Consider the following 25,911-nt stretch of genomic DNA (forward strand, 5'->3'; position numbering starts at 1 on the left):
CTTGTTTCTCAGTGTGCTCTGCCTTGGATCTCCTCCATGATTTTAAACAAACAAAAATAAGCAGGAAATTTCAGGAAATGGAAAATAGCCCTCAAGGAAATCCCACCCATTTTATGCAAAGCTAGTTTTATTGAAGAGATTTGGACAGTTTAATTCTTTGAATGTAAATGCTAAAGCTGGGTAAAAATAGATGTGTCTTATGCATATGATGCATCTTTCAAGGAGCACAGTTCTAACTCAGCTTTGCTCTCAGTATTGTGAATTTTGCTCTGTGTTTCAGGAGGGGGGCAGCTGTTCATGTGCTTTGTGTGGTGCCAACCTGCAGCTGCTTTCACTGAATGGAAAACTGAAAAAATCTTAGGTTGGATTAAATTTTAAGAAAGATCTCTCAGATTATCTGAATTGAGCATGTGTGAGGCCTGCATGCATAATCTCTGGAGAAAGTGTGGGTGGTTGTGAATAAAGTGAGTTCTGAAACACAGAAGGAATGGCCACAGTAGCATTTCTTTTATTTCTTTGATAAAGTACAATCTTCTCTTGCTGTTCAGTGTTCTAGTAATTTTGGAAATAGCATCTTCCTAATCACATCCAGAGAAGTGCTCTCCCTTCCTGCCTGTGTGACTGACTTTCTCTTTACGATCCCATGAATAGATAATCAATGGAAGAGGCTCAGTGCTGACCCTCCATTGTTTTCTGGTGCCACAAATAGATGAAGTTATTGATAATATCTCCAGATTAAGTGGAAAACAAAGCAATAGCTGGCTCCTTGCAGGCACAGGGTAATGCACACACTGATATGGGAACCATATCCTTATCAGCTTTTTATCTCACTGGTTTGTCAGGGAGATACTAGTGCAAGGAACAGTTGGAAACAACAGTCCCTTAATAACTTGTGCTCTGCTCTGAGCAGGGAGGTGGGATTTAGAGTGGGACTTAGAGTGGTGTGACCTTGGTTTGTGGTTCTCAATGGCCAGATACAGAGAATTCTAGGATGGTTTGGGACCTCAAAGAGCATCCAGTCCCACCCCCTCTTCCATGGGTAGGAGCACCTTTCACTGGACCAGGTGGCTCTGAGCCACACCCAGCCTGGCCTGGTTCAGTTCCAGGGATGGGGCAGCCACAGCTTCTCTGGGCAGCCTGTGCCAGTGCTAAGACCTCAATCACCACTGGTAGCACAGGGCTTTGTCAGCCTGTGACATGGGCAGTTCATCCTTGACAGTGCTGGGGATGTTGTTCTGTCTTCTCTCAAAAGCCAGACATTATCCTTGGGTTTTGATAAGGAGATCATCTGCCTGTTCTAGGGATATCAGCTGCTTGATTCCCAGAACCCCAGAGAAACAGCATTTTGGTACCTATTTAGAAAATGGATACATCTTAAAAATATTTTTATACTCTATATTTTTTTAACACTTTTCCTGTTCAGGAAGGAGAGAGAAGCCAAGTCCTTTGGGAACTGTACTGCAGTGTGTTTTTCTGAGGATGCTAGGGAGGCACTAGGAAGTTGTATATGACATTGGCCTTGGCTCTTCTTTGGGCTCAGCATTCACTGCCTGTGCCAGCAGCCTCCTTGCAGTGAGTCATGGTCATTTCAAAGCTTGCCAAGTTCTGGGTCCTTCATGCTTACCCTCTAACAAGGTCTTGCTTGCTGCCCTGGAAGTCAGCATCTGATTTCCTCTAATGGCAGATTTGTTTCAGAGGTCAGGAAGGGCAGCTGTGAATTACTATATGGCTCCTTATTCATTGTCCTTATAAAAGAGATGCTCTTGAATTGGAAATAAAGGTGGAAGAACAGCAGACCTTTGTGAAGACTTTTTAGTATGTGGACTAGATCCTCCTGATCTTGTTTTGCTTCATTTCTGGCTTCTGTAAAACCCCCTGCTCTAGCACAAATGTGCCAGCAAAAGAGGGGGATGGATGCTGGGCCAGGTCAGGGGGTGCTCTATCTTTTCATGGTTCCCTGATGCTGGTTGCATCAGGGAAAGCCCAATGTCCCTGGGAATAATTGGGAGGAAAAAGTCTCTATAGGAAACTGTTGGAAGTTTGTTACCCTGCAAGACTGGAGCATATTTTTGGATAAATTTTATTGCAGCTATGGGGCTGGGAAATGTCTGTCTTGATCCACACAAATCATCCGAATCCCTACATGTCTTAACTCCCTGGATTAATGTGAACAGACACTTAATTGATCTGTGCATTTTTCTTCTTCTGTTAATTTAATGTTTTATTTGTAAGCAGTGGGGAAAAGCACTGCAGGAAGTATCCAGCCACTAGAGAATGTCACTGCCAATATTAGTTACTTCTGTCATGTTTTGTTCTGTACTGCCAACCATGTTTTCCAAAACTTTGTTGCCTTACCTGCAGTTTTGCTCTTTTTATCATCCTGTTGTTTTATCTATGCTGTTTTCTGCAGACCAAATTATGAACTTGAGTCATCTCTGTTTGTTTCTCAGCCAGCCCAGTGTGATCTGAGGACTGTGAGAGGGAAGGTTTTGCTCTAACGTGTTTGGAGCCCTGGCTGGCTCTGAACCTCATTAAGGAACCATCATCACAGGAAAGAGTTTTTTACTGGGGGATGTTTTGATTTGTTTATTCTTTCCACATCTCCAGCACCTTGAAAGGGCACTTGACAGCATCACACCTTTCTCCTGAACCACCAGGACTGACTCAACCCATGAATTGTGCTTTTTCCACTCCAAAAAACCATGGCCATTTAAAACCAAAGGCAGCTCTCTGAGAAGGTCCTGATGATTTGACAATACCCCAAGGCTCAGTCTGGGGGAAGCAGGGGCTGTGCATGTGGACATGAATGTGGTGGTGGGTCCCAGTGCCATGTTGTGGCCCCCATCACATCCTCTTCTTCCTCAGCACATGAGCCTGTGGAGCAGTGTTGAGGAGGGTGGAGTTGGTCTGGAGCAATGTGCACACCTGCTTACTCAGGTATCAGAGATGGGAATGGGGACACTGACAGGCATCACGTACTGAGCTGTTGCCTTTGTGCTGTGCCCAGTATCAAATAAAATCTTCTTTATGTTTTAGGGACTATGCAGAGAACAGAGCTTGTGATTGCAAACACAGCTCTATGATCTACGAACTGCATTTTACAGTCTAGCATGTTTGCTGTGTCTGAATAATTGCACTAAAGAGGAATCAATAGCCTATAGATTTTATAGAAGTAAAGGATGTTTCCTGTCTGCTCCAAGGAGCCGTGACTTGGGTGGACGTTGAAGTATTGCCCCTCTAGCAGGTAGGCTGGTAGAGTCACTGGAGGACTTGCCGTTTTATTTAGTTTTATTTTCAGTCTCATTTTGTGATCTGTTAGCTCCATTAAGTTATTTAGGAGTTAGGATCACCAGTATTTTGATAAGAATATACAGATAGTAATCATGGTATGAATAAGGCCATTTCTCATTATTTCTATTGACTTTGATATGCTTACATTATGATTTCAAGATACTGATTTGAATTTAATACTGTTTAGAAAACAAATACATGTCCAAATTGGCTCCAGATGTGTTTCATTTAATTTTGTGCCTTTCAAGATGTTTTTAACAGCTGATGTACGATTGTAGTGGGAGATTGCCAAAACAGATGCTTTTTGTTTCAATTCAAAGAAGCAGAAACTCTTCATCTAAAACAAGACAGGATTTTTTTCCAATGTTTAAAAAGAATCTCTAATTAGATATTTTAATGAAAGGACATTTCTTTTGGCTCTGCATTTAAAATAAGTGTCAAACATAAATAGTTCTTCTGCCAGGACATCCATTTCAAGGCATTGCCAGCATTCAGTCTAGGAGAGTTTAAGGCTAGAGGGGTGGCAAAGTGACCATCTCTCCATAGCATGAGTAGAGCTACATGCTTGAATGAGCTGAAAAGGATGGATCCCTGCTAAAGAACACCATTTAAATCACTGCAAAGGGAAACATTTTAAACATTACAAAGGGAAAGAAAATAATGAAGTAAAGAAGTCCAAACCAGGTGCTGGGGATGTTTTGAAAGCTGTTGGTTCTGGCTCATTAGATACCCTTTTTTTCTGAAGAAAATACTAATATTTCCCTTGTAATACAGCATTAAAGGAAGAGCAGTACATTTCCATTCCTAGAATTTTTATTTTCTAATTTGGGATGGGTTTTTCTGAGAGTGTAAGCTTTCCCATGCAGTGGAAACTCACTTGCAAAAACAGAAGTATGTCCCAAGCTTTACTCCTATTAGGGACCTGATTGACACAGTTTAGGGCACGATTTTTGACCATAAGGCTACCAGTGCTGAATTTGCTGAATTTGCCAGCAAGCAGCTCCCCTGTGTCCTGCTGTCTCAGAGCCATGGAGAGTTGGGCCCTGCTAGTGCTGCGCTGTGTCCTTGTGTGTGCATTATGTACATAAATGTATAGAAAGGTATTATCATAATATGCATGTCCTGCTGAGATGGTTGAATATGGGGCCATGTGCTGCCACCAAGGTCAGGATAGTTTAGATTAAAGAATTCCCAGGTTTCTAGGTCATTATGCTCAGTTCTGGCTTTAGCAGATAGAAGGAATAATGGAATTTAATGTCTCCATTGTCTGTATCGTGATGTGTGCTTGAGTGATGTTTAGTTACGCTTCATATTTAAACTTGTAAGGAATAAAAATAATCCCAGCCATGTAGATCAATGCATGTTCCAGGTTCTGAGAGATGCAGCCGATTATTTCATTTTTGTAAGTTTTACAGTCAAAACCTTTATCTGCAGTCTCATAGTGCATGGCTGTGAAAAAGCACTGTTAAAAGGTGCTCCTTTAAAGAAGGCAAACTCCTTCTCCCCCTACCCCTTGGTACAGATTTGGGATATTTCAAGCTCATAGGCAATGTATTAGAAAAGCTGACGTGCAGATAAGCAGTAGCTGATGGCTGGAGCCAAGGGATTAGTTTAATGCTCGATGCTGAGGACTGCTCCCATTTTTATTTACTAGGGCAGCCTCCACAAGGCTTGACACTGTCTCACAGCAGTGCCATCATGGTGGAGTGATGGAGGATGTTGCTGGTGACATCCTTCCTTAGAAAGTGTCCTGATTTGTCAACCCTCTTAGTGCCTTCTTAGGCTCCTGCAGTTGTACTTTGTCAGCATTCCACTCCTTGAAGGAAATACTGTAGCTGCAGTCTGTTATGACTCAGTCCCATCTGCAGGTACTTCTGCCAGGTGTTGTTTTAAATGTGCCATTATCACCATCTTGAGCAGCGCTATTTGGTTTTTACCTGAGGTGTTCATTGCATCCCTCCCTCGCAGAGGAACAGCCAAGGGAGGGAAGCACCATGGAATGAGGCATTAGCCAAACTGTGTTAACTACACCTCCCTCAATTACAAATAGTGCCCATGGAAAATGTGCTTGTGGAGCGTGACCCCTTCCCAGATAACGCCTTCCTAAATGGCTTTTGAGGAGTTAATAAATTAAAACTGGGAAAACAAATTTATTTCTGTGTCTCTCTGGTTTCTAATAACAGGGGTTTTTTTCAAAGTTCAGGCTTAGCTTCCTTAAAATGCATTTTAACCTTGAATCAAAGAATCACAGAATGGTTTAGATTGGAAGGGACCTTAAAGATCATTTCATTCCAGCCCCATGCCTTGGGTAGGGAACCTAAAACACCATGGAGATCTTCTACCTGACATGAAAATTGAATTCTTTTGTAAGATGTAATGAATTAAAGATTTTACATTTGAATATCAGTCAGAAAGCAATTATGCCATAATATGCCACAAAGCTCCCAAGACAAAAGATGCTGATAAAGCCTCGAAAGGAAGGTTGTTCATTAGCAGAAGGAGACCATGCATGGCTTCCCAAGGCAGGGTTTGGAAGGCTCTGGGATGTCTTCTCCTGAAATTTCAATGCCCAGGATTTCCTATGAGTTTCCTCAGGTCTGGATGTATGGAGTGAACAGCAGATTGTTTCAGAAGGGAGTGAATGAACTGGAAGTCAAAAGGATTAAATAAGATTCTCAAAGACATGGAAAAAAGGTGACCTATGGAGTGGCACAGCCAGAGAACAGTCTGGATTCTTTGTGTGTCATAGGAAACAATGATCAGATTTTGAGTATTACTAAAGATGCTGCTCCTCTGACATTTGCTGGTTTGCTCAGGGCCCTGGTGTGTGTTGTGTTTCCCATGGATGTGAGAGGTAAGAAGTGCTGAGCACAGTGATGTGCAAGGGAACTGCTGTGTGGGAATGCATTTCTGTATTTGTGTCTGTGGTACAAACATCTCCAGCTGCAGAGGTGGCATTGCTGGTGACCTTCTGCCCCCCTTAGCAGAGATCCAGATGTGTAATCTTTCTATCTCTTTTTTGTAAAAGTCAATGGGTTTACACCACTGCTACAAATCTGCTCACAAATACCACCATCACATTTCATGTATGGGTCACTTGCAATATCTTTGAAATACGAATTAGACCAAGGAGCTGTTGGCTGATATATTTGGGATGCCAGGATACTGCTTTATGTGAGATAGCAATATATTTTTTTCATAGCTGAAAACAAATATATGTGACAGCCATAGATACATTTTCTACTTCAGTGATTGCAGCTCAAAACATTTTGTGGTTTTACAAATTCTAGCGTATGAAGCATAAAAATTCATAAAAGGAATATTAGTTTTTAAAGTTTTCAGATATTTGCCTGTCATTGTTAAAAAAAAAAAAACAAAAAACAAAACTCAAGAGGTTACTTTAGTTGCCTGGAGAAGTTTGAGTTGGGAGCTTTGTTCCAATAATGTATGTGGCCACTGCTTATCAGAGGGCATCAGCCAACAGAGGGAATGGTTAATTTGTTTTCATTCTGTTGATGTGGATGCAGACAAAGCTATCAAATAATGGTCTGAATGTTGTGTTGTGTTTCTGACAGAGGTCATTCCAGCCCAGGGAGATGATATTTGGGGAGCCCCTTTCTTTGGGGAGGTCTGGAGGGAGCCTGTTGAGACAGAGCATGAGCTGCAGCCCTGCAAGGCAGGGACAGAAGTGCCAGTGCCAGCCCTGCTCTGCCTGGACAGGCACCTCCCTTGGGGACATTGCTTCCTTTGTCCCAGATCTTAAACTGTCCTAATTCCCTCTCGATGTGTTGCTCTCATGGATCAAAACACAGTGATTTGTCATTCATGCTTTACCCTGGAATATGACACTCTCAGTGCTGAAAATCTTCAGGAAAAAACATGTTTTCATCCCCTTATTACTGTGGTAAGAAGCTTCCCTCTGTAGTTTAGTGAAATATATAATGAAAAATCCCACTGCCAGCAGTTGGTGTGGGGATATTGTTATCTTGACAGGCCTCCAGCAGATCTGCTCCAGAACTGGTACCCTGAACTGCAGAAAGGTTATTTGACTTGTCAGCAGCAAAGCACTCCCAGTGCTCAGATAACTGTCCCATTCATCATCCATCATTATAGTGCTTAAGAGAAAATATTAAAAAGAAATCCCACAAAGAAAGAGGAGAGGAATTAATCCCCAAAATTCAGCCTGTAGCATTGGTGAGCTTTTATTTATTCATTCTGTTGCTTGATCTGCTGTATTTGCTGTTCGTAACATGGATTTAGAGCAGAAATAAAATCTTGTTGTTCCTGTTGCCTGGTCTCTGAAGGAAGAGGACAGGAAGTAGTGATGTGGGTTGGTGGTGTAAATGGGAAGTTAGAGTAGATGAATTTGTGTTTTTCTCTCTGGGGCTCTCAGAGTTGTAATGCCGCAGGTGCCTTTTATAGACAGGTCAGGGTCCATTCAGAGGTTGAGTTGAATGCTCTGGTTGATTGAGCAGGTTGGTGCAATAAGCATTGGAGTCCTCATCTGCACTGTTTGTCACATGGAAAGCATTGGGTTTATCACTTTACATAGCATAGAGCCATTGAGTCATTAGTGGCACAATTTCACTCTCCAACTCTCCAACAATTTCACACTGTTCTGGAGTGCCATATGTGTATGACACTATATATGTGTGTGATTATAATAACAAAAATCCAGCCATTCTTTATCTACTAAATGGAGTACTTCTGACCTCATTAAATTCTGGAGGAGTAGGTAGGCTCTGGTGTCTACATGTGCATGTTGTAAATGTTTCCCTTTAATCTGTTGTTTCTGGACTATTTTAAGTTTTCTGTGTGAAGTTTCTTACTCCTTTTTTAATGCCTTATTTCCCCATTAGAAGTACTTTCTGTCCCTTGTGCATGTTTTCCTCTTCAGAAGTTAACATTTTATAATTGCAGTAACACCCTTTAGGGTGTATGTTACGGTCTACTAATGAGATGCCTGAGAGGTCTCCTAATGACATCTGAACAACAGGCACAGCACATCGTTATCAGACCATTACACACGTCCTTAACAATAATAAATACTCCTGCTTACTGTAATTACATGTGCTGCCCTTTAGTGCTCTGCAAGAGGATATGGGAGACTCCACAGTTCAAGTGCAAGGTGGGAAGTGCTGTAAATCAGCAGTTTTGCAGAGGATTTCTCTGAATGCCTTTGAGGATGTGGAAGGACACGCAGTTTCTGGAGAATTAGGGTGTTTTCCACTTGCTTTTGGATTGAAAATGTCGTGAGAACTGCTTCCCTGTGTGTGCACATACCTTCTGCTCTCCCTGTTGTTAAAATCACACACCTTCAGAGTAGGGATGTTCTTGAGAGAACAGGTAACCACAGGCAGTGGGCTCAGAATTGCTTTAAAATCTCTGTGGTAGAGGATGACCTGTGGCAGATTCTGTGGTCTTGTGATAGAAGTAAAAGTGTCTCCAAGAAGATAACAGAGAAAACCTGTGCACACAAATACCCAAGAAAAAGAAAAAATGTTCTTGACCAAGCATGGTGCACGGTGGCCTTTGTAGTACACATTGCTGGCCACTTTTCCTGTGCATACTTCATACAGATAAGACTCCAGACAGTAAAAATGAAAAATACCTTTACCAAGGAGTCAGATTCATGAAATCTCAAGCACTGAGTGATAGTGAAGCATTCCTTCTGACAGCAGAGCCAGTGAATTATTTGGAAAGGTGTTTCAGAGCAGAACAGAATCTGCAAAATTTACATTAGTGCCGGAGGACTTTAACGTTTATTAAAGCTCCCAAATAACACATTTGCTATCTAAAAGTATTTGATAGATATACCAGTCAGCCATAAAAAAGTGAGCATTGGTTACTTCCCAGAGGAATCCAGACAATTTTGCTTTCTCTAATAGGAATAAGGTAGAGGTTTGTAAAATGTCAAACTGCAGCTTGCGTAGCATCACCAACTGAAGCAGGCACAATGAGCAAACGTCCTGTTTATCTAACAAAAGCCTGTTTGGTTTGGTTATTTTAAATTAAAGGGTGTCCAAATTAAAGTACTGAAGACATTTTACATACAGAAATGAAGAATAAGTGTTGGCTACAGTGATAGGCATGTCTGGCTTCCTGCACACTCAGATGGATTGAGACTCTTCCTCACATAACTGAAGAGTGAGTGAAGCTAATTATCACTGTACATTAATTAACTCTTCCAGCTCATAATGACAGGTTTTATCATATATGGTTTCAGGTGCTTCAAATGGCCAGAAAGACCTTGTTTATTTATTTCTGTCCTGCAGATCACTCAGGGAGATTTGGCTTTGTTGTTAACAAAGCAGCACTCCCCAGACATTAATGGTCTGAAAGGTTAATTCCCTTCATTTAAAAATAGCAATATCAGGTGTGAAGAATTAGGTTAAAGCACAGCATCAGGTGCAAACTGGTGCTTACTGCAGATACATTGCAAAAGGTATTACTGACTTTCAAACAACTCCTCTGCTTGATGTATTTGGTTTGGGTTTTCCCTTGTCTGTGGTGATATGCATCAAGCCAAGGGTGATAGCTCTTAACTTCTTGTCCATCTCCTGCTTTTGCTGCCTCTGTATTGAGGCTGCAATCCATCACTGACACAGCATCTGATGCTGCTGTGTGTACAGATAGAAAGGTCCCAGCAGATGTGTTGTGCTGTGTTTATTCTGCTGTTTGTGTTTTGGCAGCACTCAAGGCTTTAAAGCCATGCCAGGAGCTCTCTGAAAGCACTTTGAGAACCTTATCTCAATGGATTGGACAGACATGGACAGGGAGAAGTCTGTAGATCAGTACAGACTGCTCCCAACACCCCAAAATTCCCTGCTGACCTCCAGCTGTCCTCCAAATACTCCTTCATAGCCCATCACAATGAAGCTATGCTGATCAGAGCCTTCCTGCCACTGCTGCTGGCCCAAACGTTCAGCCCATGGAAAGGGCTGTCATCCAACCATCCTTACAGCAAAAGCACAAGGAAATATGTAAAATTAATACCATCTGGTCAATTCTTTCTAAAGGAAGAGTGTTTGGTTTTACCACTCTGTACAGCCTGTGTGGAGGTTCCTGGAGTGTCCCATTGTGCTGCCATGGAGCATCAGGGCTCTGGGATGGATGATCGACCCCAGACAGTACAAATCACACAAATGGAGATGTCATACATAGTCATACACAGTAGGTTTGCCTTTAATTACCTTTGATTTGCTGAAGTGATGAAACAGAAATTCAAGCCTGGATTTACAGAGAACACCCCTGATTTCAGGAGTGCTGCTCAGCTGTTACTATCTGGGAGTGTGTCTTTTCACAAAAAAGTCTATTTACTTTTTTGTTGGTCATTTTGTTTTGTTTTGTTTTTCATATTGGAAAGCAGTATTGTGCAGTATCCCTTATAGGTTCTATTGACAATCCCCAGCACTCACCTTGCATCTGCCCAGTCACCTCTCTTGTCTTATTTTCTTCTCTTTCTTACCCTCACTGTCTTCCCAGGCTCTTTCAGTACAGTGTTTCTCAGTCACTGAAGCAATTCATTACACTGTTTGTTTTGGGGTGGGATTCTTAAGTAATTAGACATTCTTAAGCTATTTTTGTTGTTATTGTTAAAAGACCTCTATAAGGGACATTTTCCTCTCCTGCTCCCCTCCTCCCTTATCTGCACCTTAGGATGCAGCATCACTAGTTTAGCTTAATAGCTTTTAAAAAGCAGAACAATGTAATCTTATTGTATATATAATATAATTTAGAGAGAGTACACAACAGTCACAGAGAGCTGAGTGTGTGTGTGTGTGTAAGATCACATCTCTGTGGGGAGTAATAGATTTACAGCAGAGTGGGCTGTGTTTTGAGTAAATTAATCATTAGAAACAGACAGTTTTCAGCACAGGACTCATGCATAATTCACTCAGGATTTCTGTTATATTTACACTCACCTAATAGTTGAGACAAGCGATATAGGAGTTATGAGTTGTTTGCCTTGACTGTGTGGCGTTCCTTCATCTGCATTGATGTTCATGACATTGTTTCTTCCCTCTGGTTTGACAATAATTTTTAATTTTTTAACACAAAAATAACAGCTAATACTCAGCAGGCAGCAAATATAATCAGAATAGCCTTGTTTGCTTTTGTGCTTTCCCAGCCCAGGCATTGCTGTTAGTTACCTCTTCTTTATGCTAAATAGTTTTTCGAAATGCTGAGTGGATCTTTGGGAGAGATGTCCTGGTGCAATGAGAGCAATCATCCATCAAATCATCTAGAAATCCCTGGCTTGGGAACGTGTTTGTGCTCTTTGTGGGCAGTGCACACAAAGCAGTGTGTGCCCACTACCACCTTGTAGTACCAGGAAGGGTCTGAGCCCCCTCAGGGGTGGGCACTCAATTTTGGAAAAGCCACCCACTGCTCACTAGAAGCCAAAGGTTCTTGCAAACATGGCCACAGCCATTTTGTTCCAACCACAGAAGGATAAAATTCCCAAAAAAAGAGAGAAAACCCAGTCATTCAGAAAGTGAGCTGCCTTAGTGAGATCCATTGTATCCCACAGCTCCTCGAGAGGACAGGTGTAACATGAGATGGGCACGACAGCAGAGCGGACCTGGGAAGGTGATGTGGAATATGAGACTTAGTGTGATGTACCAGATAACATGTGTAACAAAATTCAGTGGATGGAAATTGAAGCTAAACAAATTAATAATAAAATGTGTTTGCCCACTGAGACTAAGTAATCATTTAAAAAAATTGCTCTTTGATGCTTAAATTAGGGCTGGAAGCCTTCCTGGATGGTGTGCTATGGAGCAAACAAATTATGGAGCTGCTGCAGGGAAAATCTTGTTGAACTTGGGGCAGGAGGTCAGAGTGTGCACATAATCCCTCTTGGCTTTAAAAACGTATAAATCTGTGGCACACTGCCTAGGTGGTGATAGGCGCTTGATAAATTAGGTTTGTTGTGTGTTTTCCCACCTGCAGGTTTCCTCCTGCCTCCCTCCCTGGGGCTGCTCCTGCTCCATTCCAGGCAGGACACAAATCTAGAACTTGGCTTTGGACTTAGCAAACCAAGTTGTAAATCTTGGGCTTCTCAAGAAAGGCTGCAAATTCATCCACCTCTTTCTGTGCATTAGGGGCTGAGGCATACGATTCATTTAGCTTTATGCAGTTTGGAAGGTAATTGTTTAAGGTAGGAATAGAGTTTTTGTTTATAGAACTGGGAATTAATATTCTCATGCTGTAAGTTTTTAATATATTTTTAAAACTTGTAGAGTAATAGATGGGTGCTTTTTCTTGTAATAAAATGAAATATTGGAACAAATATACACTGAGGCATGCTTTAACTCTTCCAGGTTGTAAATGTCTATTGTTTAATAGTATCTACTTCATAGCATATATTCCATTCCATTTCTGTGATAAATTTGGTGAGCTCCCAGTTGCTGCTAAATTATATATGGATACCTGATAAATGCACATCTTATTAGCTGAAACACATCCCTAAGATAAGCAAGTTAGTTTGGATTTTTATTGTTAATTGAATTTTTTCAGCAGAAGCAACTGAAGGATGTTCATGAATTTGCATGAAGTTAAACATCTGCTCCTCTTAGCAGGAACTGAACCAGGGTTTCACTTAACCTGTAAACTCAACTCAGGAATAAAACAGGTACTCAGCCTTTGAGGGGCTTGGTTGTGTGTGAAGGAGGCAGGCAGGTGATGCTGTGAGGGAACAGGATGTAATTAGCAGCGTTGCCTTAATGTCACATCTGTGATGTGTGGCTTCCTCTGTGCACAGAGATGGTCTTCAGTGATGTTTGGAGGCAGCAGAACACTCCCTGTGTCATTATCAGGTGTTACAGGAACGCTGCAGTGGGGTTATGTGCAGTGTAATTGCTGCAGAGCACAGCCTGGCGGTTTATAGGAAGCTTTCTCTGAATGATCAGAAGTTAAATGGTTGTTCTCACTGATGTTTCTATATTAAGATTTGAGTTAATTTCTCTTCATCCTAAATTGCTCAGATCTTGCATAGAATCCTGGAGTCATTAAGGTCAGAAAAGACCTCCAAGATCAGAAAGTCCAACCTTCAGCCAGATATCCCCATTACCACTGTCCCATTGCAAAGTGCTGCATCTGCTCATTTTCTGAACTCTTCCAGGGATGATGACTCTGCCTCTTCCCTGAGCAGCCTTTTCCAAGGTTTAACCACTCTTTCAATGGAGAATTTTTTCCTGATATCCAGCCTGTAGTGTTTACAGCCTATAAAAATCAGAGTTGGGAAGATTCAAAACTCACAGATATCTCTAAATTGGAAGAAATTGTCGGTTCCAAAAAGGTTTCTTGATGTTCTCCTCCTGCAGCTGCACTTGCTCAGAGGAGTCTGTCTATGTAAATTGTTGAGAAAAGCAGTTATTTTCTTCTTTCCAACCACACAGGAAAATTGGGAGGAAAGTCCAGCCAAACTCTCCATGCATGTGCAGAAACAAGCAATTAAAGGAAGAGGAAGATAGATAGAAAGAGACAGGTAAAAAATTTGCATGGCAGAATGGGGATTTGCAAGGAGACCCCTGAAGAACTGAAGTCATCTTTAATTTTCCTGTCCCCATGTAAACTTGTTCTGTAGAGTCAAGCAGGCTGTAATGCAGCAGGTCATTGGGGTAAGGAGTTCACATAATGTCTCACTCAGGTTCAGCTGTCTGATCTTTTGGGACCACATTTCCACTGTCCAGCCAACACTTTCATTTTGTATGTAGGAAAACAGGCTGGTGCTGATGAGGAATTTTGCCATAAATGGCACAAGAATTAAAGAGCCACACTCAGAAATAAATTCATAGCATTTTAGCTTAGTCATTTTCTGACCCTTCTAACAATGCCAGGTAAAACCTGAGTGAAACACAGGAAAGGGCTGTTTTGAAAACAGGACTTTTCTCCAACCCCTTTAATTTTGTCTAGAAATGTTATTTTCAGTAACTATATCTTTTTTGCCCTATAGATACGGATGAGAAAACAAATCTTAGTGCTCTCATCTCCTGCATTGAATTTCTTCCTGGAGCTTGAAAATAGGAACTGCCATAGGAACAGCTGAAAATAGTCAGCATGGTCTGAGAGGATCTGTCAAATAAATTGACACCTCCAATGCCTCCTGCCTCAGAAATGACACTCCAGCCTGCTCCAAGCTGCTCTTTATTGCCACATATGGTGGTGCTGAAGGGCTGCCTAGAGAATTAGTGCCACTGGAGTTCCCCCTTCAGTGGTGGGTTATTTGTACTGGGCTGTTACCATCCTCCCCCTCGGGGGCAGTGAGCAGGAGCACTGTCCTGCCCTGGTGGGTGGATTTCAGGCAGGTGATGCTGAGATCCAGGAGCCAAACAGGGCTGGTGGCTCTGGGTTGTTATGTCCTATCTCACCTGCAGGGGTAACACCACACTGAGTCTAACCCTGTGCTGGGAGTGGCAGCACAGTTTCAGATTTTCAAGGGCTGAGAGCATATGGACTGGGTACTTGTGCTCCAGCTGTGTGGAGATGCCAGTCAGGGGAAACTTCTGGAGAGTTTTTGAAGGGTCACAAGAAGTTTGAACTTGTTTATATACCTTGTGATGTGTTTCTTGGTAATCACACACTCTTAGCCTGGATGCTAATGGCTGCACAGCTTCTCTCACGGATTTTAGGCGGAGCTGCAGGTGCCCCCTGCCATTCTTGCAGCCCGTGTAGTTGTGCTGAGAAATAGCTCAGGAGCCAGGGGGACTCAAATCCCCTAAAGACTCCTGTGTGTGTTGAGGCTCACATCTGCTGTCAGGTGATCTGCACACCAAGGTCTCAGGGATTGGTGCTCTGTAGGTGTTATCAGATCATTTTTGATATTTAAAGAAGTGCTGACATTTTGAGTAATCATTGTATTGTAAGGCACCTTGCACAGTAATATTTCACTGGGAGATTAGTTTCCCCATCAAAGGAAGCTCTTCGCTTCCTCAGTTTATTTTTATTTTGTATCCTGCATTCCTTTGAAGGACACTTTCATCTCCAGCCTTGCTGTTCCTCTGTTATCTGCTTTTACTCAGAACTGGGTTGAAGATTGCTGTGGGATCCAAGTGTAAAAACCTGCAGCAATTCACAGAAACTAGGAGTAAAATTTTTAAAGAGGACAATTATTGAGGGAGCTGGATTAATGATCTGTCATCACAATTTAGCTACATTCACCACTGACCTTTCACAGGGAGGATGCTCTTGATAAATGTAGATCATTACTGAGTTCTGACATAAAAACATAATGGCATTCTGTGTTCCTTGGCAGGCTGATCAATATTTTATCTGCCAAAGCATGCAGAAGTGCTAAACAGGATGAATTATGTGGCTGCTGCAAAACAGAGCAAGAAGCAGCATTGCTTGGAGCAGAGCATGTAAATTTGACAGTTATTTGCCACATTTTAGCAATCACACCTTAAAATGCTGGATTTTTCTTTTACTCTTCTTCTGTCTTATTGTTTTTCTATTTTTTTTAATTCAAACAGTTCTAGGCTTCACTGGGTTTGAAAATGCTCTAAACTGATAAGAAGGGCTTCTTTCATTGGAGACCTTCCCCAGCATGAAAAGGGAAATAATGGACTAGAATTGAAGAATCAGTTTAGGGCATGGCAGAATAGCAGTATTAGCTCCTCCAGAATTTGTGTGGGTGTCTCTGTGTGTGTTGGTTCCCCAGCTGAGTGGTGGGGATGGTGCCTGAGTGCACACAGAGGGTCAGCTGTCAGCACCACACAGCACCTGGAACACGTGTGGTGGCATTCCTGATGTTCAGAAACAGGGAACACTTCGAAACCCCTCTCTGAAGAGCAGCAGTGGTCAGCTAAAATCACAGAATCACAAAATCCTGAGTTAGAAGGAGCCCACAGGGGTCATCAGGTGCAGCTCCTGGCCCTGCACAGGATAACCCCAGCAGCGTCACCATTGTCCCAATGCTCCCTGGGCTCTGTCAGCCTTGGTGCTGTGTCCTTTCCCTGGGGAGCTGTTCCTGTGTGCAAACACCCTCTGAGGGACGAACCTTTTCCTACACATCCAAACTAAACCTCCCAACACAGCTTGCAATTGTGAGCAGAATCCAAGTCCCTGGGAAGCTCTAACAAGGAAACCAAGCTGAGAGACATCCATTAGCAAGACCTACCCAGGAGAGCAGCCTGAGATGAGATAAACTGCTAATGATGAGTTTGTGTTGCAAAGGAAACTGCTGGGGGCAGTCAGCAGAGAGAGAGGAGAGTGAGAGGATAAGTGAGAGGGCACACAGACAGCTTTTCTGACATTCTTTTTGCTTAACAGTCAGATTTGTAATACCTGGAAGAACAGAACCAGAGGTGGCAGAAGCTTAAAGAGACAGTATTTGGTAGATAAAGTTGGTAGATGCTTGGCACAGTGTAAGAAGATTACAGATGTCAGGACAGCAGGAGAGAGTGAGAGGGAAGGAGGGGAAATACAGGGCTTTGCTCTCCAAGATGTATAAACAAGCTCAGTGCCAGCAGTCTCTCAGGAACTTAGGTTAAAAGATGCAATAATAATGCTTAGTAAATAAGGGGGAAGGATCTTTGATGCAGGAGAATCTTGCTGTCTTTGGTATTGATTTTCCAGATGTGTTGAGTAGCCTGAATGTGTCTCCTCCATATCTTGGCTGAGCAGGCAGTGTCTTTTCTAGGACATCCATGTCTGGTTGCTGAAGTGCCTCATTTAGTTTGGAATAAATAGCATTAGGTCTGGGTTGTGCAGCAGCACATCAGCTCAGACATCCCAAGCACAGATAATTGCTGAGCTTTGGACAGACTTAGTGTAAAGTTATAATTTCAGGTCACAGTACTTCAAATGACCTGGAGAAGTTTTCCCTCTGTTCTTCCACTACAGTAAGAATAAGTATATAAATTATATGTTTATATGCATATATAGATTACAGTTGTAGTGCATTTTTCTATTGATTTTTTAGTTCAGTCAAAGGAGCAAATTATCAATCTCACGCCCTGGGACAGAACTTTATTGCTTTTACTTGTGTGCTGCTGAACAGCTCAGCACTGCTGGGCTCTGCCCAACTGCTGCTGTGTCACTGCAGCCCTCAGATGTCTGGGATGTCAGGGAAAATGTGCAAAGGTGTGAGACCCATGCAGTCTGTCACATCCCCACTCTGGAGAGAGGCTTGGGACCCACTTCCAGCAGAGCTGGGGAGTGTGATTTTCTCCAGAAGGAAGTGAAGGTATTGATTTGACAGGGGCTAGAAGCACCTTCTGACTTTCTGCCTGCAGCATATGTTAGCAACATGTGAAACTGGACTTATTTTTTAAATAAGAGACATAATTGTCTTACTGCTGGTTTTCTTTGATGTGTTCACCATGGACTGGCCTTACCCTGCTGTGCAGGATGGAGGTCTGCTGGATCCGTGACCCTGAACATAGCAACAGTGTGATGGGGGAAAATGTATTATGAGTTTATAGCAGGATTTGGGAATTGCTGCCAGAGCTGTCACCAGCTCTATCCTTCTGTGCTTTCCTTTATTTCACCCTTAGTGCCCATCACACTTGCCTGGAAGCTGCAGCATGGCTGTGACCCCCAAGGTAAATGGGCACATTTACCTTGGGCTGGCTGGCAGCCCAGAGCAGTGTGCAGTTTTTCAAGAAAAGCAGTTTTGTGGTGGCTTTGTTTTCTGAGCATGGAAGGATGCAGGAGGGTTGTAAGTCAGTGAAAGGAGATCACTGTCCCCTGGCTCACACCATGCTTGAGGGAACTGGGGATTCAGCCTGAGAAAAGAGGCAGGGGGACTTTCTCCCTCTCTGTAACTGCTTGGAAGAAAGTTGTAGCCAAGAGAGGGTCGATCTCTACTCCCAAGTAGTAAATGACAGGATGAGATGAAATGGATGAAATGGCTTCAAGTTGTACCAGGGGGGCTTAGGTTGAGGATTAGGAAAAACATCTTTTGAGTTGACTCCATCCAGCCCAGGATCGTGGTGGAGTCCCCATCCCTGCAAGTGTGAAAACCCCCTGTAGATGTGACACTTGGGTTAGTGCTGAGGGAGGAAGGCTGGGAAAGCCCAAGTAACAGCAAATATCTGCCAAAAAAAAAGTCCCAGCTGCTGAAAACAAACCTGGAGGGTGTAAAGTAAGAACTGCTTTGGCCTGTCCTTGTGGGGAGCACAGGGTAAGTGGGTCAGCCCACCCAGGTGTCACCATTACCTTGCCTGAAGCACTACTGGGGTTCACTAATGGAAATCACAAAGCAGAAACAGAAGTGGAAGAAAATTAAATCGCTTTCCCTGTCTTCATTAGCCCTAGATACATTTCTGGGATTAACTTTTGATTGAAAATAAAATTCCAGCTAAGAGAAAAAAATATTATTGCAGTAGCTAAAATAGTATATACAACAGAATAGCTTGACTAAATGGGTACAGTAATCAGGTTTTCTCTTAAATAAGCTGGTGATTGAATGAAAAAAATATATACTGCCTTCTCAAACCGTCAAATGACATGGTTTGGAATAAAGAAGTCAAGAATAATAAACTCATAGTAGCTGAATAGCCTTGTTTTTTCTGTAAACAAGTCTGATCCCCAAGTGGGACCTGGTGCTTTTTGGCGGTTGTTTAGAGGGAAGGCAAAATTTACCAGTTGTTTAATATCCCTGAGCAGCGGGAAGCTCTCCAAACTAGATGGGACTGAGTTCAGGGCAGGAAATAAGCCTTGTCTTGCAGTCGTTGCTCGTGTAGCAGGAGGGCACTGACCTGGCTGGTGAGCACATGTTCAGCCTCTGTGTCCTCTCTCACCTTCTCAGGTCATAATGCTTTTGAAGTTGTGAGCACAAAATATGAAGGGTGAAAAAAAACCTTGACAGTAGATGGGTTTGCTATCAGAGAAGTGCCTCCCACCTGGAATTTTAATTGGGTTTCAGTTGTAGTGGGACCGAGAGGTCCAAAATGTTGCAGCTCAGCAAGAAAGGGACAGGAACATTAGTTGTCACTGTGCCAGAGTCTTCTGTTATTTTTCAGAGGAGTAATGTTTAGAGTCTTTGGGGAGCTGGTCTACAAGGGTATTGTACCTTAAACTGAGGTGGGACCATCTTCTCTTAGATTTAAGATTAAATCTGAGATTTAATCCAAGAGGATCAGTGATGGGATATAAAGGAAAGGTTTGATTTAAACCCAGTATTGCAGAGAGTAATGCTTTTACATTATGGGGAAGTTACATTATAGACATAAGGACATCTGAGGGGAACAGCTGGAGGTGCTGATGCTGTTGGTGGGGTGTGGTTGGTACCCACAGAGTGTGGGACAGCTGGAGCCTGAGGGTGCTCCAGGGTCTGCCCCAAGGCTCCTGCAAGGCACCAGCCACTGTGCTCTGCACTAAAGAAAACAGATTTGCACAGAAGGACAGCTGCCATTTCTCATTCTGCTGAGCTCTGCCAGCCAACAGACGAGCAGAAAAGAGTCATAATATCTCGTACCACTTTGGCATGTGGATGCATTTCCTCGAGGAGGGGAAGAGCTGGATGCTGCAGGCACAGCGTGAGCTTTCAGGGTCAGGAGGATTCAATCTGATTTCTTCAGCCAAGCCAGAGTCACTTCAGGGAGAGTGGCTTGAGGGCTTTTCCCTGGTAATAACCTTTTTCCCTGGTCAGGGACAGCACAGTGTTTATTTCAGTCTGCAGCAGGGTGATGAGAGCAGGCACCAGTGACACCACAGCTGCAGGGGCTCCCCACAGCCCTGCACTCCTCACTGTCCTTCCTCTGGCCTTCTACCACCCCAGGCTGCCTCTGGGGGTTCCCTGAGACCAGCCCCATGTTCGACACAGGGTGACAGCCTGAGGTACCAGCTACATTAGTGGAACTTCCTAAACATCAGCTTCGCTAGATTTATTTTTTACTTTATGGGATAAATTTATTCATATAGAAAAGCATAGAGCCAATTTAATATTTGTTGGAGTTACAAAACTGAGTGTGGCAGTCTATAACTGAAGCCCTATAAAATCTGGAAGGTAGCATGCTGAGGACTATCCCTGACAGCAGGATTTAGAAAATCTGCCAGGCTATTACAAAAGGCAACAACCGCAGGAGCTCCTCAAGTGCGGAGCTGAATATGCAGACATATGTACCTAATTTTTCCTTTTAGGACCTCAGTCCTTTGAAGAGATAAAGATAAATGCAGGTGGTGCAGTAATGCTGTGTTATTTCTCAGGGGACAGGTGCACAATGGCAGACTACAGCCGGCTGAAGAGCATCCTGCTGGACCTGCAGGCCCGGAGGCAGAGCCCCCCTGGCAGCCTGGCCAAGGACAGGCCAGCCCAGCAGCGATTCCTCATTGGAGAGCTCTTTAAGCACTTGGATCTCAACAGTGATGAGCACCTCAGCAGCTCTGAACTGGCTCAGGTAGGTTTATTGTTCAGTGAGAATGGAATTATGAAGTGGATTTTCATTTGAAGTGTGAATTGAATGTAACGCAGCAGCACTCGGGTGGGAATGGTCATTTGTACCTGTCCAGTCAGCAGCAAGTACAGGAGGAAAGTCTAACACAGTCAGTGAGTCTCTCTCTGCATCTCCCAGCATTGTCTCAAGCATTTGAAGCTCATCTCCAAACAAAAAACATGGCAGTTTTCCAGCCCCATCCATACTTCTCAAAATAGATAATAATCCTTGCTGTGCTGACTGACATCTTCTGAAGTATTTCCAGTTAGCTGGCTTGGGGAGAATCAATTTAGATTTTTTAGGTGCATGTAAGTTAGGCAGCAATCTCTCAGTTCTTCTCCCTGCGTTCTGGACTGTGCATTAGCATGGAGTAATGTGACAGCAAAGTTGGGATGTTTGTCAGCAGGTATATTGTCCTAAAATCCCTGGGCAGATGCTGCATTGTGGATTAGCAGAAATTGATAGAAAAGGTAAGAGCTTGAAAAAACTATTACTTCTAATTTCAGGCATGCTGTGCTGTTGGAATTCATCTCCTTGGTAAAGTGAACCAAACAGTCACTCTGGGTACTCTGTGGCCTCAACTTGCTCTTTGCACTTGCAGACCTGGGAAAACAGTCCTGTAAAATATCTTTCCATTCTATCATGTCATCCATGAGAAGAATTAGAAGCAAATGCCTTCTAGGAGCCTTTGGAAGCCAGTCCTATCTAGGACCTATTCCAGTTTCCAAAGCTGTTCCTTCATAGAATTATGGAATAGTTTGGGTGGGAAGAGGGACCTTAAAGCTGACCTCGTTCCACCCCCTGCCATGGGCAGGGACACCTGCCACAGACCAGGTTGTTCCGAGTAATTTCACATTTGAGTGTCTCATCTGCACTCTGCCTTCCCAGGGAACACAGAGCATGTTGGTGTTGCAGGCACGAGCCTGCTCCTCCCTGAGCTCACTCCTCTCCTGGACAGTTTGTGCTGCATTTTAGTCCTCAGGCTGTTTACAGGATGCTTGATCCTTTCCACACAATGCAAAGTGTCAGTGTAAATTCCCTTAGATCTCAGGGCTATGAATATATGCAATATTTCCTCTGAAGGCAATGATTTTTTCATAAAGACATGGTAGCTATAAGAAAACACTTTTATCTGAATTCAAAGCTGGATTTTACATAGTGGGATCTAAGTGTCTGTTCTATTGTCCAATTTTTTTGCCCTTTTTACATGAAACTTATTTTATTAGGATTTTAAAACTCTCATGGAAATAAAGATTTGGCATCCTGCAAGCAATTGTTATTGCAAAGGAGCTCAGGCAGTGCTGTAAGGTCTGCCTCAAAGCTCCTCTGGGCTTTGTTTGAGATGTGCCTGGAGCCCAGGTCTCTCTCACAAGTGCAAACACAGACATTGGCTACTCTTATTTTAATTCTTCTCACTGTTATCAAAATCAGAAAATGTGCCTGAACATCTGGAGCCCATTACATTTTGATGGACCAGAATAAGCTCAGCCTCAGCCAGGAGCCCTCTCACCCAACCATTCTCCATGCAATCTGGCCAATAGCTTGGCTGAATTGACAGTGGGATCATCTCTCAAAAGACAAAATAATACCTATTAATGCACAATTTAGATAAACCACAAGTGCTTTTAGCCCTGAGCTGAGTGTCTCTGGTCTTGAGCCCCTTGGTGGCAGCATGGCTGAGTCCCAACCAGGCTGGGGACACATCTGTGGGCAGCTCTGGCCTCTCACAGCAGCAGGATTCGCAGCTTATTTATATAAAGCATGCCAGTGCTTTATTTTTTTCTCTTTAATGAGATGATTTTTATGTGTTCTTACAAGAGCAGTTTGTCCACCCAGGTTTCAAGAGATTTTTTTTTTTTTTTTTTTTTATAATGAGCCATTTTTAACTACCTGGGTTATATTCTTAACAGAACTATTCTTACCTCTTTCTTAGGTAGATTTGTAATTAATTTGCATTAGCTCTCTAGTTTGAAGCTCTCTGCAACTTTAAATTTCCCCAAAAGGTGGGAATTTCATTGCCCATGGGCAGAGCAAGCTGAGCTGAACGTGATGCAGTGAGATCTTGTTCCCTCTGACTGCTGGATGAGCTGGTGCTGTGCCTTTGCTTTGTTTTATTTAAAAGAAAAATAGTCTCTCGAGCACTGTAACTTTGTCTGCAAGCAAAAAACTCAAGGCAGGTGACTTGCACTGCTGCAGTAAAAAGAGATTTTTAAGACCTGGAAGTGGATCTTTAGGAGGCTCATTGCAGAGGGGTTCACCCCAAAGGAGAATGGGGATGGTGCTTCATCGATCCAGCACCCATCTGTGTGTTCTCCGCAACAGAATTGCTTTGAGCAAAGCAATGGCGGCAGTTGGCCCATCCCCTTCTATTTAGAGCTGGTTTGCCTCCTGTCTGCTGGTAGACCCTATCCAATATTTTCTCTCTGGACCCAACAGTGAAATTACCATGTAGTTTTGCAACCATGGATATATAAGGCTATTAACAAAGGTGGTAATTGGAATATTATTTCCATTTAAATCTTTAATATATTTTAAAGTCAGGTTTGTAAATCTGCTAAGTGTGTCACAGCTGAAGTGTTTTCCACTGTTTTTGTCCCTGACATTAAATCAAAAGGACTAGTAAAAACTTGTCAGTCTTATGAAAAGTTAATCAATTTTCTATACAAAGGGTAGACAAAGGGAAATTTCCATCTTTAGAGGATTGATCTTGGAAGTTATGGTTGATCTCACTTTTATTGAATATTTTTTACTTGCTAGGTGAAGGGTCATCTTTTTAGCATTATTACTTTAAATTGCTTCAACATAATGGGTCAAGACTAGAATAGTAAATAAAAGAATCCCTGGCCTACAGGAAAAAGCTTTCCTGCCTGGAAGATGCAACAGTTCAGCAGTTTTCTTCATCTTCTACCATAAATTCAGAGAACCCAGATGAAATGCTGAAAAAACAAAAGAAGCAAACTCTCAGGGGTTGGAAAAGCACATCAGTGTTGTGTACACCATCCACTGTTGCCTGTAATAGTCGTAAAATCAGGGCATACTATTTTGTCCTTACTTACAGAGGAGAAAGGAGAAGCAGACTTTCCTTTTCCCCTGTTGAATATTTATTTTTCAGTCCATTTTCAAAACAAAAATGCATTTCTGTGCTGCTGGTAAAGGAAGGGGCTCTTCAATCCATGGTCTGTGAAGTGCTGCAGGAATATAAATATCTTGTTAGAAAGCAAATATATAATGATAGATATGATACTCTATCTCTTATCTATGTCCCCAAAGGTCATTTCATGGAAAATCTGCTGGTGAGCCAGGCCAGCAGTGTGTAGCATTGCATTACATGTAAGGTCACCTGTTCTCTTTGCTGCAGTTGATGAAGAAGGAGGACCTGGAGGGTGATTTACTGGGCTGTACACTTGAAGACCTTCTCCAGTTTGATGATTACAACAACGACGGCCACCTGAGCCTGCAGGAGCTCTACACAGCCTTCCGTGAGTCCCTGCTTTGCTCTCTCCTGGCTCTTTGGAGCATGGCAATATCTGTGAGGGCACTCTTGTCTTCCTGGACATGGTTAGCCAAGATGATGCTTTTTTTGTCTTTATTGCCATGAAAACACTTTGCAAGGCTTGTTTCCAAGGTGTCTGTGCTCCGCAGCGTGGAGCAGGAGGTTGGTACAGGTGTGTCAAGTTTATTTTCTTCTGTTTTGTTGTGCTTCTTGTTGATGGCAAGGGAGAGATGGTGGCCTGGCCAAGGTCTGTAGGCCTGAGTACGTGGTTTGATTAACCCTAAAGAAACAAGATGGAAACCTGTCCAAAGGCCCTGTGATAATATGGGTTAGTTTGCTGTGGGGAAGGTATTTACTGAATATTTTGCCTGGGAATTATGTTTTCTACATGTTGTTTCCATGTTAATGAGTGTATTAGAGTTTGCAATCGTAATACAAATCTCAGCATCCTGTGCAAGGATCTGAGGATCACAGAGCTGCTTAAACAGTGAGATACAATAAATATTTCTATTATCCCATTTATCTTCATAAATAATTCTTGCTTTAAGGTAAGCAAGATTTTTGAAGTCCTTCCCTGGAAAAGGCCCACACTGTCTCTTTCATCTGCATGATAGAAAGTTGTATTGTTGTGTGTTCCTTTGGGATACTAAGAAAAAGGGAAATGGGCAGGGTTATTTATTAATCAGGATAGTGAGCTACAGAGAACTTGGGTGTGGTTAAGACATTGTGGCTAAAACTGAAGCAGGATTCAACCATTGACTCACTCTGCTGAGTGCAGGGAAAGGGCCAATAACAATCTGGTTACCTCTTAAGCAGGATTCCTTTCTTAAGAGGGTGATGTCTGTTTTCTTGATTTACAGCTGTTCATTAAAAAAAAAAACAATTTAGATAATAATCACAGAATGGTTTGGGTTGAAAGGGACCTTAAAGATTATCAAGTTCCATCCCCTGCCATGGGCAAGGACACCTGGCACTTGACCAGGTCACTCCAAGTCCTGTCCAACCTGGCCCTGGACACTTCCAGGGATGGGGCAGCCACAGCTGCTCTGGGCACCCTGTGCCAGGGCCTCACACCCTCACAGGGAAGGATTTCTTCATAAAATATCCAGCCTAGTCCTGCCCTCTGCCATTTGAAGCCACTCCCCCTTGTCCTGTCATACCATGCCCTTGTCAAAAGTCCATCTTCAGCTCTCCTCTAGGCAGCCTTTAAATATTGGGAGGTGTTTAAAGTGCTTTAAGATTAGCCCCAGTTGTCACCATGGACCTGTTTGAACCACACCTGCATTTAACTGAACGCAGCAGATATACAGTAAAACATAAAATCTCGTACATTAAGAAGGCATAAAGTGTATTAACCCAGTTATAAAGGCTTGACATGCAGTTATTTGGGAGCATTTTTAGATCAATGGGTTTTCAAAGTCATATCAACTTAAACCTAAATTCCAAGAATTATTTCTGTGGGGTTTGGTTCAGGGAATTTTACGTAGGCAATGAAAATAAGACAAGTACAAAATATTAACCAATTAATCACAATAATATTGATGAACTGCATAATTATCTTAACAAAACACAAGGTAACAATGACTGTTTGTCAGAGAAATTTAGTATCTGAACAGAATTGCTCACCAAGTGAAGCTGAAAACTAGACTGACTTCTCCATTTTCAGTTTTCCCAGAATCCTGACTTTTTATCAAGAGCAGGTAATGGCTCACCAACTTTTAATTTAAAACCAAAGTTAATTTG

At 42.6% G+C, this 25,911-nt stretch overlaps 1 protein-coding gene across 4 annotated transcripts in view; it reads left to right on the forward strand.

The window, feature by feature from the left end:
* The window catches only part of FSTL4 (follistatin like 4), a 208,126-nt gene that overhangs the window by 88,085 nt on the left and 94,130 nt on the right, over window positions 1–25,911 (forward strand). For all 4 annotated transcript variants that reach the window (XM_054287914.1, XM_054287917.1, XM_054287915.1 and 1 more), the window contains exons 5-6: window positions 20,449–20,639; window positions 24,034–24,154. In XM_054287914.1, coding sequence (XP_054143889.1) covers window positions 20,449–20,639; window positions 24,034–24,154 — 312 coding nt within the window. The remainder of the gene's footprint in view (window positions 1–20,448; window positions 20,640–24,033; window positions 24,155–25,911) is intronic.

The sequence above is a fragment of the Melozone crissalis genome, unplaced genomic scaffold, assembly GCF_028551555.1.
Source record: "Melozone crissalis strain CALT ecotype California unplaced genomic scaffold, PUWL_Pcris_2 ptg000061l_1, whole genome shotgun sequence".
In the NCBI taxonomy this organism is placed as follows: domain Eukaryota; kingdom Metazoa; phylum Chordata; class Aves; order Passeriformes; family Passerellidae; genus Melozone; species Melozone crissalis.